The sequence below is a fragment of the Symphalangus syndactylus genome, chromosome X, assembly GCF_028878055.3.
Source record: "Symphalangus syndactylus isolate Jambi chromosome X, NHGRI_mSymSyn1-v2.1_pri, whole genome shotgun sequence".
Taxonomy (NCBI): domain Eukaryota; kingdom Metazoa; phylum Chordata; class Mammalia; order Primates; family Hylobatidae; genus Symphalangus; species Symphalangus syndactylus.
Window position 1 is genome coordinate 133,711,331 of NC_072447.2, and position 13,492 is coordinate 133,724,822.

Below are 13,492 nucleotides of genomic sequence, written 5' to 3' on the forward strand. Positions count from 1 at the left end.
ATGCCTGCATGATACCCAAGCCAAGAAAGCACAAGGAAGATTCCCAACAGCACAGCTAAGGCTAAAAGAACTGAAATGACAACTGAGCTGGCCATCCAAGAGATAGAATTCCCAGCTTGGTCAAGTAAATTGACCGTTACAACAAATGAAAACAAAGTCAACATTCTTTGAAATAACATAGCGTAATCCAGAGTCTTCACAACATAATATCTGTAATATCTAGGATAAAGCCCAAAATTACTTGACATAGAAAAACTAGGAAGAGATGGCCCATTTCTGAAAGAAAGGACAATTAACAGAGACCAACACTGAAATTACCTAGATGTGGTAATTTAACAGACAGGAAACTAAAGCAGCTATTAATATAACTGTGCTCATGATGTAAAGAAAATATGTTTATAATGAATGAAAAGATAGAAAATCTCAGTAGAGGAATAGAAACATTTAAAAGGAGCCAAGAGTTCTTTTGTCTGAAAATAAAAAGAACCAAGGATTCTTTTGCCTGGAAATAAAAAGAACCAAGGATTCTTTAAAAAAATTTCTATTCCTCTGCTGAGATTTCCTATCTTTTCATTCATTATGAGTATATTTCTTTTACATCACTGAGAATCGTTATAAGAGCTGCTTTATAATCTTGTCTGATAACTACCACATCTGGGTGATCCTACATCTAGAAAATGATATCTGAAATAAAAATAACCAGACGAGCCTAAAAGTAGAATAGAGATGACAGAATAATGAGAGAACTTAAAGAGAGCAAAACAAATGTATCCAATCTGAAGAATACAGAGAAAGATAAATATTTTTTAAAAACAGAGCCTTGGGACCTTGTGAGATTACAAAGATCTAAGATACATGTAAATAAAATTGCAGAAAAAGAGGAGAAAGAAAATAATTTTAAAAGATTTGAAGAAATAAGGGTTGGCAATTTCTGAAATTTGATGAAAGACATTAATCTACATATTCAAAGAGCTCAGTGAACCCCAAGCAGGATATGTGTGAAAAAAGTACATCATATTAAAACAGCAGAAAGCTAAAGATAAAGATAAACTCTGGAAAGCAGCCAGAGAAAAGCAATACATTATACAGCGGGGAACAACAATTTGAATACTTTGACTTCCTTCAGAAACAATTTAAGGCCAGAAGTCAGTGAAAGAATATCTTTAAAGTTCATGAAGAAATACAAATATCCATTTATTCAGAATTCCGTATTCAGAGACAAATTCTCTCAAGAATAAAGCTGAGGTATATTTTCAGACAAAATTAAATGCAAGAATTCATCACCAACAGACTTGCGCTATAGAAATATGCTATAGAAAATGCTGAAGAAAGTTCTTCGGGCTGAAGGGAAGTGCTAATGGATATAAACACAGACCTTCAGGAAGGCATGAAGAACACTGAAAATGATCAAGATCCCACGATAAAAGTCACTTTAAAAAGGTAAGACAACAACTGTGCATTTTGAAGCAGCTTGCAATCATTTAGAGTCCAATTAATGCCTGTCAGAGGCTCCTCAGCACTGAACTGAGAATTCCTTGCTTGGATTAGCCTGTACTGGGCTGTACACAGGAAATATCTGAAGTTGTCTGTGAAAACTGCCTCCATTTGGGGGAATTATATGTATTTCAAATGGATTTTTAAATAATTAATGGTGTAGTCATTATCCCAACCAACATCCTCCTTTTTATTCCTTTTATCGGGAAAAATAATGATTTCTATCTCAAGTTAAGTTTTTACTAAAATAAATAAAAGACTTTTTAAAAAAAGTGAGCTATTTAGTATCATCACTGATAGTTAAGAATAGAAAAAGAAGATGCTAACATAGACTCTCCCATGTGCTTCAGGGGCATTACTTAAAATAGAATAAAATAATGACTCGCTTGAGAAAAATGAACTTTAAAGGGCTGTGTCAAGAGAGAGATTTGCTATGTCTTATTCAAACTTATTACACAGAGAACAATAAAGGAATTTCTCATTTCTGAGAATTCATTCTATCTCAGGAGTCTGATTTTCAGTTATCATCAAAGAGCTGTTACTGGAAAGGTGATTATAATGAAGTTTGACATTGGCAAATTCGAATATTGTACAACTTACTGCATTAGGAAAAGTCATGGCTTTCTAGTTGCCTAACAAAAATGTAGACTGTTGGAGAGTATAAGCAGAGACCAACTCTCAATTCACAAACATGTCACATAACCCTGAGAAAGTTATTGTGTTTCTCAGAAGAGTAAAATATGTTCCTTCTAGGGAAATATCCCAGGGCAGGAATATCTGAGAGCTAAGACATGTTCTCTAGCTTTTCAGCATCCACAAAACATCTTTCTTCTTCCAGCTGGGCAAAAAAGTGTAATCTCTTCTTAGAAACATAAAAAGTTAAAAAATTATGTGATACAGCTTACCTAGTCTTTCACATCTTCAAAAATCCCTGGAAATGTAACAGACCTATGAACAAATTTTACCTAAATGTTTCAAAGTACTTCAGGAATAAGAATCACCAATTGCTTTAACTGATAATAAAATAAGGGTAAGAAAAACTAAGGGGTATATTTCCCTAAGTGGTTCAGTCAGGCAGGCAAACTGGCAGAGCTCAGAGCCCCCTACCCACTAGACAATCCTTTCTAGCTATGAAGAAACTCAGGCTCATATCATTATTCTTCTATAAATACCCAATACTATATCACACGAATGAGATAAAAGGTAAAGAGAGCAGCAGAGTTTATGGAGTACTATACTAAAGTAAGCTTATGGGGAACATTTAGTAAGTGACAGTACTCCTAAAATAAAGGAGTGAGGTTTTAATTCTCTGAAAATCTTTCCCTTAAAGCACTTGACGTCTGAGCTACTTGTCTTCTGTATTCTCCGGTTGGATCAGAAAAACTCTACTTTGGGAAGGAAACCCTAACAAATACCTTCGGAGTGAAGGGCTAAAAGGTGACATGAACCTGAGGAAGGCATTCTACCTAGTTTGGACATAGGTGCAGGCAGGGGAAAAACTCTGAGCCATTGAAGAGCAGACAGCAAAGGAAACAGCTGTCTCCCAGATTTGCCCCATTTCCCATCCTGGCATTTTGAATCCAGTGCTGAAACCAAAAGAATGGCCACGGCATGCGGAAACATTTTTCAGCAATTTGCATTTGTAAATCTCTACCTGAAATTGACTGGGTCACATCACTGGTAGACTACAACAAAAAAGGTAAGATAGCCCTCCTAAAGTTTTTATACCATTCTCCTGCCCACAGTAGATCTGTGATATTTTTCATTTCAACAGTGAACTGTTAGTGATTTCTGGAAACACATTATAATGACTGAGTCTGATCTAACGATAACTTTTTCTGAAGCTTAGAAATTCACATACTATAATGGGGGACAATGTACTTTCATATAGAATAAAACTGAAATCTGAGACAGGAAAATGCATGAAAAGAACCACTTCTGTACCAGCTGACATTTTTGATTTATCATAAAGTAAGCAAATCATAAATTGTTACACATTAATTATCTAACTATAGTTTCACAAAAATGTATGTGGATTTAAATTAATCTTATTCATGTTTTATGATAGGAACATGATTACCAGACACATCAGTTTCTTATTAAATGTGTAACAAAATTCTACTTAGCCAGAGTTTCTTTTTGTTTTAATCGGGTCTTGCTCTGTTGCCCAGGCTGGAGTGCAGTGGTGTGATCATGGCTCACTACAGCCTCGACCTACTGGGCTCAATGATCCTCCCACCTCAGCCTCCCAAGTAGCTGGGAACACAGGTGTGGGCCACCACACCCAGCTAATTTTTGTATTTTTCGAAGAGATGGGGTTTTACCATGTTGCCCAAGCTGGTCTCGAACTCCTGAACTCAAGCAATCTGCCTGTGTCAGCCTCCCAAAGTACTGAGATTACAGGCATGAGCCACCGTGCCCAGCCTAAGACTTTCAACATTAAGAGGAAAATTGGTGGATAAGGGATCAGACAAGGGAATGGAAAGAAGCAGAGGATAGGGAGATAGCTTCTACACTTATGTAGAAATTTGATTCTGAGATATCATTTAATATAATGAAGTGAAGTACAAACTCAGGTTCTTAATGTCTATTATATGATACATAGTGGAAATACAAATTAGGTTTATCCAAATTGTGTTAGTATGTTTTTTGATGGCTGAAGGCCAACAGCTGGTGTTAGTGCAGATGGGTCCTAAACCAAGGGTATGCGGATTATTTGAATATCTATCTGCAAACAGTTCTTCAGAGTTTGGAATGGTAGGCCTGTAATTCTATAAAGAAAGTTATTTTAGCAATCACAGTATTTCATTTTACAAGAATACTAGTAATCATCAAGTCCCTTTTCCTCTAGCCCAGTGGTGTAAAACCACATCTGAGGGAGGATATAAGAGGATATCTCCTAGGGCTTATTGTTATGGCTCTAGTTTTTACACATTATCAAAGCTTTAGCTTCTAATCTAGGCCAGCTAGAGAGAAACACATAGGTTTTAAGTGATTCTGTAGAAAAAGAGTTCCCATAACACACAGAACTGCCAGTAAAGTCACTATAGACACCAACTTTTAGTAAGGGGAGGGACTTCATTCAGCCTTCTCCTAATACCGTTTTCAGTTGTATTAGCAGGGACCTCACACATATATAAATCAGGAACGTAAAGCAATGAAAAAGACTCATTAGCAAACTAGTTTGCTTGACATACGCTACCAAAGTCAGTGTCTAAGCTCCCCAAAGGCGGAAAATTTTTCTTCATACTCTACATCCTTTCTCTCAGCAGAGTAAGACCGTATTGGCTGCTGGTAGAAGGATGACAATGAGACAAGGAACAGGTACTTTGTGACATGAGGAGGTCATTGGTTGACTTGTTCTCAGATGCAACTGGTAAAAAGGTTGAACATCAGAAACTCACTTTGATGAAACCCTTGGCTTATGAGTTCTATGTAGCTTGGATGCCTAGGTCAAAAATAAGGCAGCCTAGTTGATTAAGTTTTTGAGATGTTCTGATTTTCAAGGGGTGCTAAGAGGCAGCCACAATTTAAGAGGATGGTTTATTTATTTCCCACAGGATACCTCCTTTCAGTCCTCACAGTTGCCTGCTATCAAGTAAAAGTTTGCAGAGGTAAAAAAAAAAAAAAGGACAAAAATAAAATCAAAAACAAACTATGACTTAAAGAGGCACCAATATAAAGTGAAAGAGATCTTTTAGGTTTAGGGAATGCAATACCAGAGAAAGGTTATGAGCTATGTCCCACTTTCAGCTGTTGTAGTGCTGAACAAGATTTGAGATATTCAAGGTGGACCTTAATTTAATTCAATCAAACAAGCGGGAAGGATTTTTTGGGGTTTCTACAGTCTACAAGGCACAGCATGAAACATGTAGCTCCTGGAAAGTCATGCTGGTCATGTACTTTATCATCACCACTCTGCCAAGGAAGTTGTGTTACAATATTGGGTAATAGGGTACAAATATCTCAGTTCTCTATAAGTCCTAAGGAGTGTCCAGTTCATTGGTACAGCTATCTCTACTGTGAGTTTAATTAAACTCAAGTATATATTCACTAGATAAGTAGGCTTGAAATATTAATGGCAAAAACTGCAATTACTTTTGTATCAACCTAATAACTACACAGAGCCTTGATGAATATGATTGATGGGTAGTATTTTATGGCCACATAGTTTAAAAAAGTGTTGTAACGGCCGGGCATGGTGGCTCACACCTATAATCCTAGCACTTTGGGAGGCCGAGGTGGGCGGACTGCCTGAGCTCGGGAGTTCAAGACCAGCCTGGGCAACATGGTGAAACCCCATCTCTACTAAAATACAAAAAATTAGCTGGGCATGGCGGCGTGTGCCTGTAGTCCCAGCTACTCGGGAGGCTGAGGCAGGAGAATTACTTGAACCCAGGAGGCGGAAGTTGCAGTGAGCCGAGATTGTGCCACTGCACTCCAGCCTGGGCGATAGAGTGAGACTCCGTCTCAAAAAAAAAAAAAAAAAAAAAAAAAGTGTTGTGACCTAGGCAAATCAGCATTCCAACCAGAGGCTCCCTTCCTCCTGCAAAAAGGCAATGTTGTACTGTCACGGCTTTCCTTAAAGGGTGGGGCCATTCAGCCAACTTCTTCTAACCCAAAGAGGAGTTAGAAGTGTACGTGTATCAAAAGGAAGGTAGAAACTTAATGCCTATTCTGCTTTTCTACAATCATAAGACCAATTGAGCATTTTTCTCTCGACTTTTATTCTTCCGAACTGAAGACTGGATATTTTAAATTTAGCGTGTGAAACTCCCCTCCTCCTCTTGATCACTTTCATTACCCTTCTAACTCCCTGAAGGCAAAGATCATTTCATTCTATGTTGCCTATCATAGTGCTTGAGAAGGAGAAAGTGATCAGTAAACATCTGAATCACAAAGTTGAATTTTGTTTGTTGAAGGTGAACAACATGAGGCAGCCCTAGGATTCTAAAACCATTTTGTGCTACAGTAAGATAATAGTTTCCTTTTCTCCCCTAATTCTTTAAAAAACAAGTAAAGATGCTATTGGCTATTTATGACTCTACCCACCCATTGGATGGCTGTCTTCAGGGATTTCTTTCTAGTGACTCCCAGATCCCTTTGCTGTGCCAGAATTGATGGCTCAGATACTATCAGTTTATAAACAGGATTTGGCTTATTTTCTCCTAAATGCTTTTCATGGTTTTCAAATTGTTCTCACACAAACATATCTCATGTATTCTCGTGAAGGACAGAGAAAAATTACTATCCTTATTTTATAGGTTAAGAAACAAAGATCCACAAAGGTTAAATAACTAGCTCAAGACCACAAAGCATTTTGTACCAGAGCTCAGAGTGAGGAGAATAATTTCTAGTCCATTTGCTAGCTTTGTAATTTTGTGTAAATCACTTAACATTTTTATGTTTCAGTTTTCCTGCAGGTAAAATATGAATTCTATACCTACTCACTATCCCTTATGAAGTTGTTAATAAAACTGAAGTAATACTATTTCTATTTTTCAAACTTTTTACACATTTCCCAACTCATCTCATCCTATAAGACTGGTTTCATTATTGTCTCGAATTTACAGGTGAAGAAATAGAGACTGAAAAAGGCTGAATAACTTGCTCAGTCACACAGCACTAACATGTCAGAGCTGAGATTTGAATTCATGTCTGGCTCTGAGTTCAATACTTTTTTCACTTAACCATGTCTACTGTGAGGCTCACACAGGTGAGATAACCAATGTGAAAGCACTTTATAAATGTAAATATCTTGTAAATGCTATTTAAAAGTTAAGGAATATGACAATTTACATGGATAGATATAATGGGACTGCTACCAGGCTGGCAAAGAGGACCAGAAATGTAGTTGAAAAAGTTGCTGTATATATAAATTGAAAATAGTAGGACTTGGTAAGGAAGTTGCCCATAGGAATAGGAGGACTTGAGGCATATGTAACAGGATTTTCAGTGGCAGATCAGTGAAATCTCCCTTCTCAGTTTTTAATCTTTGATTCAGAATAGCAACCTAATCACATCACATTTATTCTAGTGTTATGCTAAAAATGTCACTTGAGTATAAGCAGAGAGGTGTGTGCCAACCTTAACCTAAGATCAGAGTCCTGTTACCGTTAAAGCTTCCACCTATAAAGATGACTAAATGAATTTGATAAAAGAAGCTCAGAAATTTCAAAGATCCAGTGTAACACCAGGCAGCTTCCATCCTTCACTGTCAAAACACTCTAAAAAATCTAAGACAGCACTAATATTACTAACACTAGAAGCGCAGGTCAGTAATTATTGTTGTACACAAGACTAGCTCGCTTAGAGGAGTAAAGTTATAATTATCCCAGCTACATTTTCACTACTAAGGTTTCCATCCAGCAGAATGCATTCACCACAGCACAAGCACATTTATTACCCTTTTGACAGCAGGTGGTCTGGACACAGTGACAGGCTATAGAACATGTGTTAGTGTTTCATTAGGGCCTTGTTGTGACCATGGGAGCTTGGCACTATTTAATTCTGGCTAAACTCCAAATCAATAACTTGTTAAAGAAAGAAACTGTCCCCCTGAAGGGCTACCAGAATAAAAAGTTACCAACCTCAGCTTGTTTGCACCACACGCTGATGTTCTTCCGCTGGGCTTTTGTGAAGTGGTCCCATGCCTTCTGCTTGGAGGCGGAATGGTACACAGCCACTATCTGCTCAACTGCAGCATCAAATCAGCAGTTGGATCAGGCCAGGGTATCATCCAGGGATGGAAAAAGAGAGGAGAAAAGAAATGAAATAAAAGAGAAGCATCAGGCTTGTTGTATCTTGTTGTTATGACACTATACTAAGCTGTGGTTGTGCCTGGAAAAGGCTACATGTGTTGGGGTACTTTGATTTTAAAGGAGATGCAAAGGAAAAGACATCAACATACAGAAAGACAAAAGGGAACATCAGAGGTTTGGGGTAAAATGGTAACAACTAGAGTTTTAATACAGGCATTGTGAATTCATGGAGGCAGGACAGGAAGAGTCATAGCAAATGCACTTTAATTTAGTACTTGTCTTTAGTTTAGTACTAGTGACTCCACACAGCATGGAAGAAAATGGCAAACTGTACCAGAAACTTTCTACCCCTGGCTCCTTTCATAGCCCTCTGACGCACACTTGGATGCCTTGCTTCAACAGAATTCATGCTTTTACTATTCTGAGGTATGTTTAACAAGAAGCATTAAATCAAAACCTAAGATGGATTGAATCTTTTTTAAGTCTACTGAGATAGACTCGTTGACTGGAGAAATATAAGTTTTAGGGAAGGATACTGTGTAAGTGCGGTCCTGGAGAGTATTTTTCAAGGTCTCTTAAAATGTCAAACAGGGAAATGTGTGCAGATGTTCTGGGGCTTTATCCTAATCACAGTTCAAGAGAGGGGAAGCTTAGACATGACTCTTCTGGGAAAAGAAAAGCAGGACAAGAGCCCCTGTCTGGTTGGGTGTTCACAGTAAGAAAATGCAGAGGTATTATTATTTTTTTCTTTACATCCCTGTTTGCACCCTGTCTTCTAATGACTTAAGGATTTATATTCCCATGATGCGTGCTGCTCTCTCTTTTTAAAAATTTATCCTGAAGTCCTGAAGACATGTGCTTTTGCCTCCTGGATTTTATGCCCATATATACTTTCAAAATACAAGTGGCAAATGGAACAACTCCCCCTTAATCACAATTATGTATGAGTCAAGTACAAGGAAGCCAAGTCTGGAAAGAGTGGACTATAATTGTTTAAAAGCAAAATCATAAAATTATACCCTTATTCTTAAGGTGAATATACTTTCTTACTGAAAAAATAAGAGTGTATAATTTTATAATGTGGTAAACAAAAAATTGCTTGATAATTTATCTGATCTGGCTCATTTCAGAGACCTTAGATAGGTTTGGAGCAGAATTTCTTTTTGAAAATGGCCATTTTGGTAGCTTCTCACCTTGTCCCAGTGTCTATGACATCCAGTAAAGGTAGCAAAAGAAAGTAAACTAAATCAAAAATGTAGAAGTAGCAAATTTGATTTTTATCCAATCACCTTGGGAAATATAATTACATTGATCATTGAAATGGAGTTTCTAGAAGGCATATTACATGATGATAATTATACAAATCTGAAGAAAAGCAGCTTTAAAATGCTGATGCTACATCGTAACTTTATCAATAAAATACCCAGCCCTCTATTGAGGCCCAGGGCTGTAGAAGTACAGGATGTGGCTTAAGGATCAGTGTTTCTAAGGAGTTGAAGTAGATATACCAGAGAAAATGAAGCTAGCAGGTGCGCACATGTCTCCTGTGAAATTGGAGCATGAGCATTTGACAATATAAGGAGAACACAAGGCAGTGAAAAAGGGAGCCTTGAGCCTTAACACAGGATGGCTCTGGAGGCCTGAGCTCCCGTAGAGAGCAAGCGACTAAGTGAAGTGACTTATTCTCATTCCAGCAGAACTCTAAGTTCCACTCACACTGAATGAGAATTCCAGAAAGGGCCTGCTTGAACTTCTCCTTTGCTTCTTCCATATCTTTCTCATGGGCAGCTTTCTCGTTCACCAGGCGGCGGACATGGCTGTTGGCCGACTGGATCATGGAGTAGAAGTTGTTGGCGCTACGACGGTTGACCTCTCCTCGCTCTATCCAGGTAAGCAAGGTCTGTACAGCTTCTGAGAATTTGGAATCATCTGAAAAAAAATGTATTTTTATAACCAACAAAGGTAACCAAATTTTGATCTATTTTCCCAACATGCAGGCAAAGAGGGCATCATGGTTTTTGGCAGTGATGGGTAAACGAATTCCTGAGGATGAGGAGCCACACATACACACATGTGCACACACAGGCAGTAGGCAGGCAGGCAAACAGGAAGAATGGAAAGATCAATGTAGTCAGATTGGTTGTGGTCTGTGATGAATTTTCAGAAAGAGAAATGTTTCCTTGAAAAAAGTTTTCTGTACTGATATATAGCTTTCATGTATTGCAAATTTCTTACCCTCTCTGATTGTGTGTGTGTGTGTGTGTGTGTGAGAGAGAGAGAGAGAGAGAGAGAGAGAAGGTGGACAGGGGGCAGAGGGGAGAGAGAGAGACAGAAAAAACCATGAATTAGTGAGGGAACTTCAGAATTCTACAGTCCTGTGTTTTAATGAGGAAAAGCAAACTTGAATCCTGAGTTTAACTTGAATTTAACAGTAACTTTACCTTGGATCCATGGAATTAACAGTGTTGGGAGGAGCCTCAGGGAAGAGTTAAGTGGGTCATTCTTTAGATACAAACATGTACATCTTCGACCTTTTATAGTATCACTCCTGTGTTCAATTCATAGCCCCAGGCCTTCCACTCAGTCCCAATCACAATCTATTTTGATGCAATTTATTTTATTTCTATATTTCTCCACATCCTTTTTTCTCTTGCATGAAGAACCTCCAAGTAGATTTCTGCAGCTAGTTAGGAGTTATTCTGTGATTAGTTAAGATAGTAGCATAGCTCTTCCAAAGCTTCTGGTTCAGCTCCCCAAGATAGCCACTTATGCCTTCTGTTCTTAAAGGCTCCAGAGAGGGAGAGTACATTTGGATCTATTGAAGCCCAATTCAAGGGCTTCATATCCTTCTCTGGCTAGAAACCCTTATGTTAAATGGAAATTTCTTTCACTGCAATTTGAACTTCTTGCCTCTTGCCCCTTTTTCAGTGCAGACATATAACAAGCAGTCAGCCTCCCCTTTATAGCAGCTTTTCACTTTATTACTTAGATATAGACTTTATGTTGATGCTCAGTTTTTGCTTCTCTTGAGGGTCACACACCCATTAAATTCATTTTTTAAACTTAAACTGATTTGTTTGGTGTTGTGTGAATAGGCAAGTCTTGGACCTGGCATCTTACCAATGCTTTCAGCCTTTCCAGTTTTTCAAAATGTACCATTATTTCTGTGCCTCTATTCTGGACTCTAGGTTTTCTGCTTTTCCCTTAAGGAAAGTCAAAACCAATTTCTTACATGTGTGAATCCCTTAGGCTATGTGGTACAAACATGTCTGGTGAAGGAGACCTATTTAGAAAGTAGGATTAGCAGTATCTTGATGAGCAGAGAACACAAGAAGCAGGGAAAATTCATACCATTAGAGCTGGAGTGGTGTTACCAATAAGATCAATGGGACACCAGCATTCATCCAATAAAATAATCTATACTCAGAAAATGAGAAAGACTGGATTTGAGCTACTAAGACAGGAGACCAGGCAGAGCAATTAATGTTAAATTAACAAAATGGCTGAGAGTCAAACAAGGGGAACAAGAATCAAAACTAATGGGAAAGCAGTCTGATTAAGCAATGTCTACAAGTCTCCACAGTCACTGTTTTAAATAAATTGGCCTTTTAAAGTGATTTAAAAGTCTTTACGTTTTAGTTGGTGGTGGCTAAGTCTTTGAGTAATCTAAGGAGAATGTACAGCATGACTACTTTCTGGACCTCCATTTTCTCGTCTTTAAAACAAGAATTTTACCAGAGTTTTTCAGGATCACATCAAATCCTATCATCCTGATTCACTCATTTGACTTGGAATTATAACCTAACTTGTATCCACTATAAAAGAGGGCGCTTACAGGTCCCAAGTCATAGATCATGCCTAAAAGTCTCTGACGTGGACAAGTGAGGAAAACTTGTTTATTTCTAGTCACCTGATGTCTGAAGAGAAAAATGTCATCCCTTGAGACAATGAAGGAGCAGAGACACAGGTAGCAGGGATAAATTTCCTGGTTCTTGAGTTACTAGGTACACCTCTTTATCTGCAAGGCTCCAACACAAGAAATGCTTAGAATCCATTAGTAGGAAACTCAAAGTGTAACTGTCAACAATGCAATTATATTTATTACACTTTTCTAAAGAAAAGAGTTCTTTTAATCATGAAGCTTGAGTGCCTTTGATACCTTTTAATTTTTCAGCAACAATGCTGCATTCATGATCTGAATAGTGGACCACTGGGGGTGGAGATGGTGGACGCAATCTTTCTTCTTCCATTCTTCTACGATGGCGCTCCTCTCTGGCTAGCATACGCTGTTTACACTCCCACTCATACAGGTCATCTCGAGCCTGTGCAAAATCAACGTGGAGTCTGCCTGTGTCCTTCTTGTCAGTACTAGAGCCCAGGCGAATGCGGTAACCTAAGTTCATAGGAGGGTGAAAGGGAGAGCGGAGAGGAGAGAGGGAGAGAGGGAGAGAAGGAGAGAGGGAGAGGGAGAGAGAGACAGAGAGAGAGAAAGAGAGAGAGAGACATGAAAGACTATAAATACTTTTCCAAGTTCAGTGTTTCAGATGTCACTGCAGCAGTTCCAAGTGACCACACAACTCCAAATTCTCTCCCCATGCTTAGCAAGTAAATCATCAAAAGATTTAGATTATGTCTGATAATAGGTCACATTCTATGGGTTGGGTTAGTCTTGTTCCTAAGAGTTCCATTCCTCCATCTAATACCTTACCTCTGGCTGAGGCTGGCTCCGTGGGTAACAGTATCAAGCATGATCCTTATATGGCACCAAGGGCTGGGAAGAACGGAAAAGGTGGCCTCAAACGAATTTGTCTTTAAATAAATTCAAGAGCGTCCATTATACTATCACAAAGATTTTGGTAAAACTTAAATGCATTAACTTGGTATTTTAATCCCTAAAATTGCTTCCTAGAAGCATTTGTCAACTGTGAGCCATTTTTTTTTCTGGAAAAAAAAAAAAAAAAAAAAAAAAAAAGATGAAGAGTGGTGTGTGACCCAGGTGACATATAATTCAGGATCCTTAAAAAAAAAGATGTAGTGTGATTATAATATAGTAGTATAGGACTGGGATTCAGAAAACCTGTATTCAACGCCATACCTCCTCTTTCTGTGCCAGCTATACTTACCCAAGTCATGTATCTTTAAAAAAGTGGGGAAAAAACTAAGTACTTTTTAAGTTTCAAGAGCTCAGCTAGATACTTCCACAGGAATTTATCTCATTTTATTCTCAGCACAAGCTT

The 13,492-nt window shown here is 38.2% G+C and overlaps 1 protein-coding gene across 6 annotated transcripts in view; it reads right to left on the minus strand.

Annotated features, from left to right (window-relative positions):
• The window catches only part of ENOX2 (ecto-NOX disulfide-thiol exchanger 2), a 285,625-nt gene that overhangs the window by 33,697 nt on the left and 238,436 nt on the right, over window positions 1–13,492 (minus strand). For all 6 annotated transcript variants that reach the window (XM_055268213.2, XM_063634727.1, XM_063634730.1 and 3 more), the window contains 3 exons: window positions 12,415–12,648; window positions 9,972–10,184; window positions 8,085–8,191 (listed from right to left, as the gene is read on the minus strand). In XM_055268213.2, the coding sequence (XP_055124188.1) occupies window positions 8,085–8,191; window positions 9,972–10,184; window positions 12,415–12,648 (554 nt within the window). The remainder of the gene's footprint in view (window positions 1–8,084; window positions 8,192–9,971; window positions 10,185–12,414; window positions 12,649–13,492) is intronic.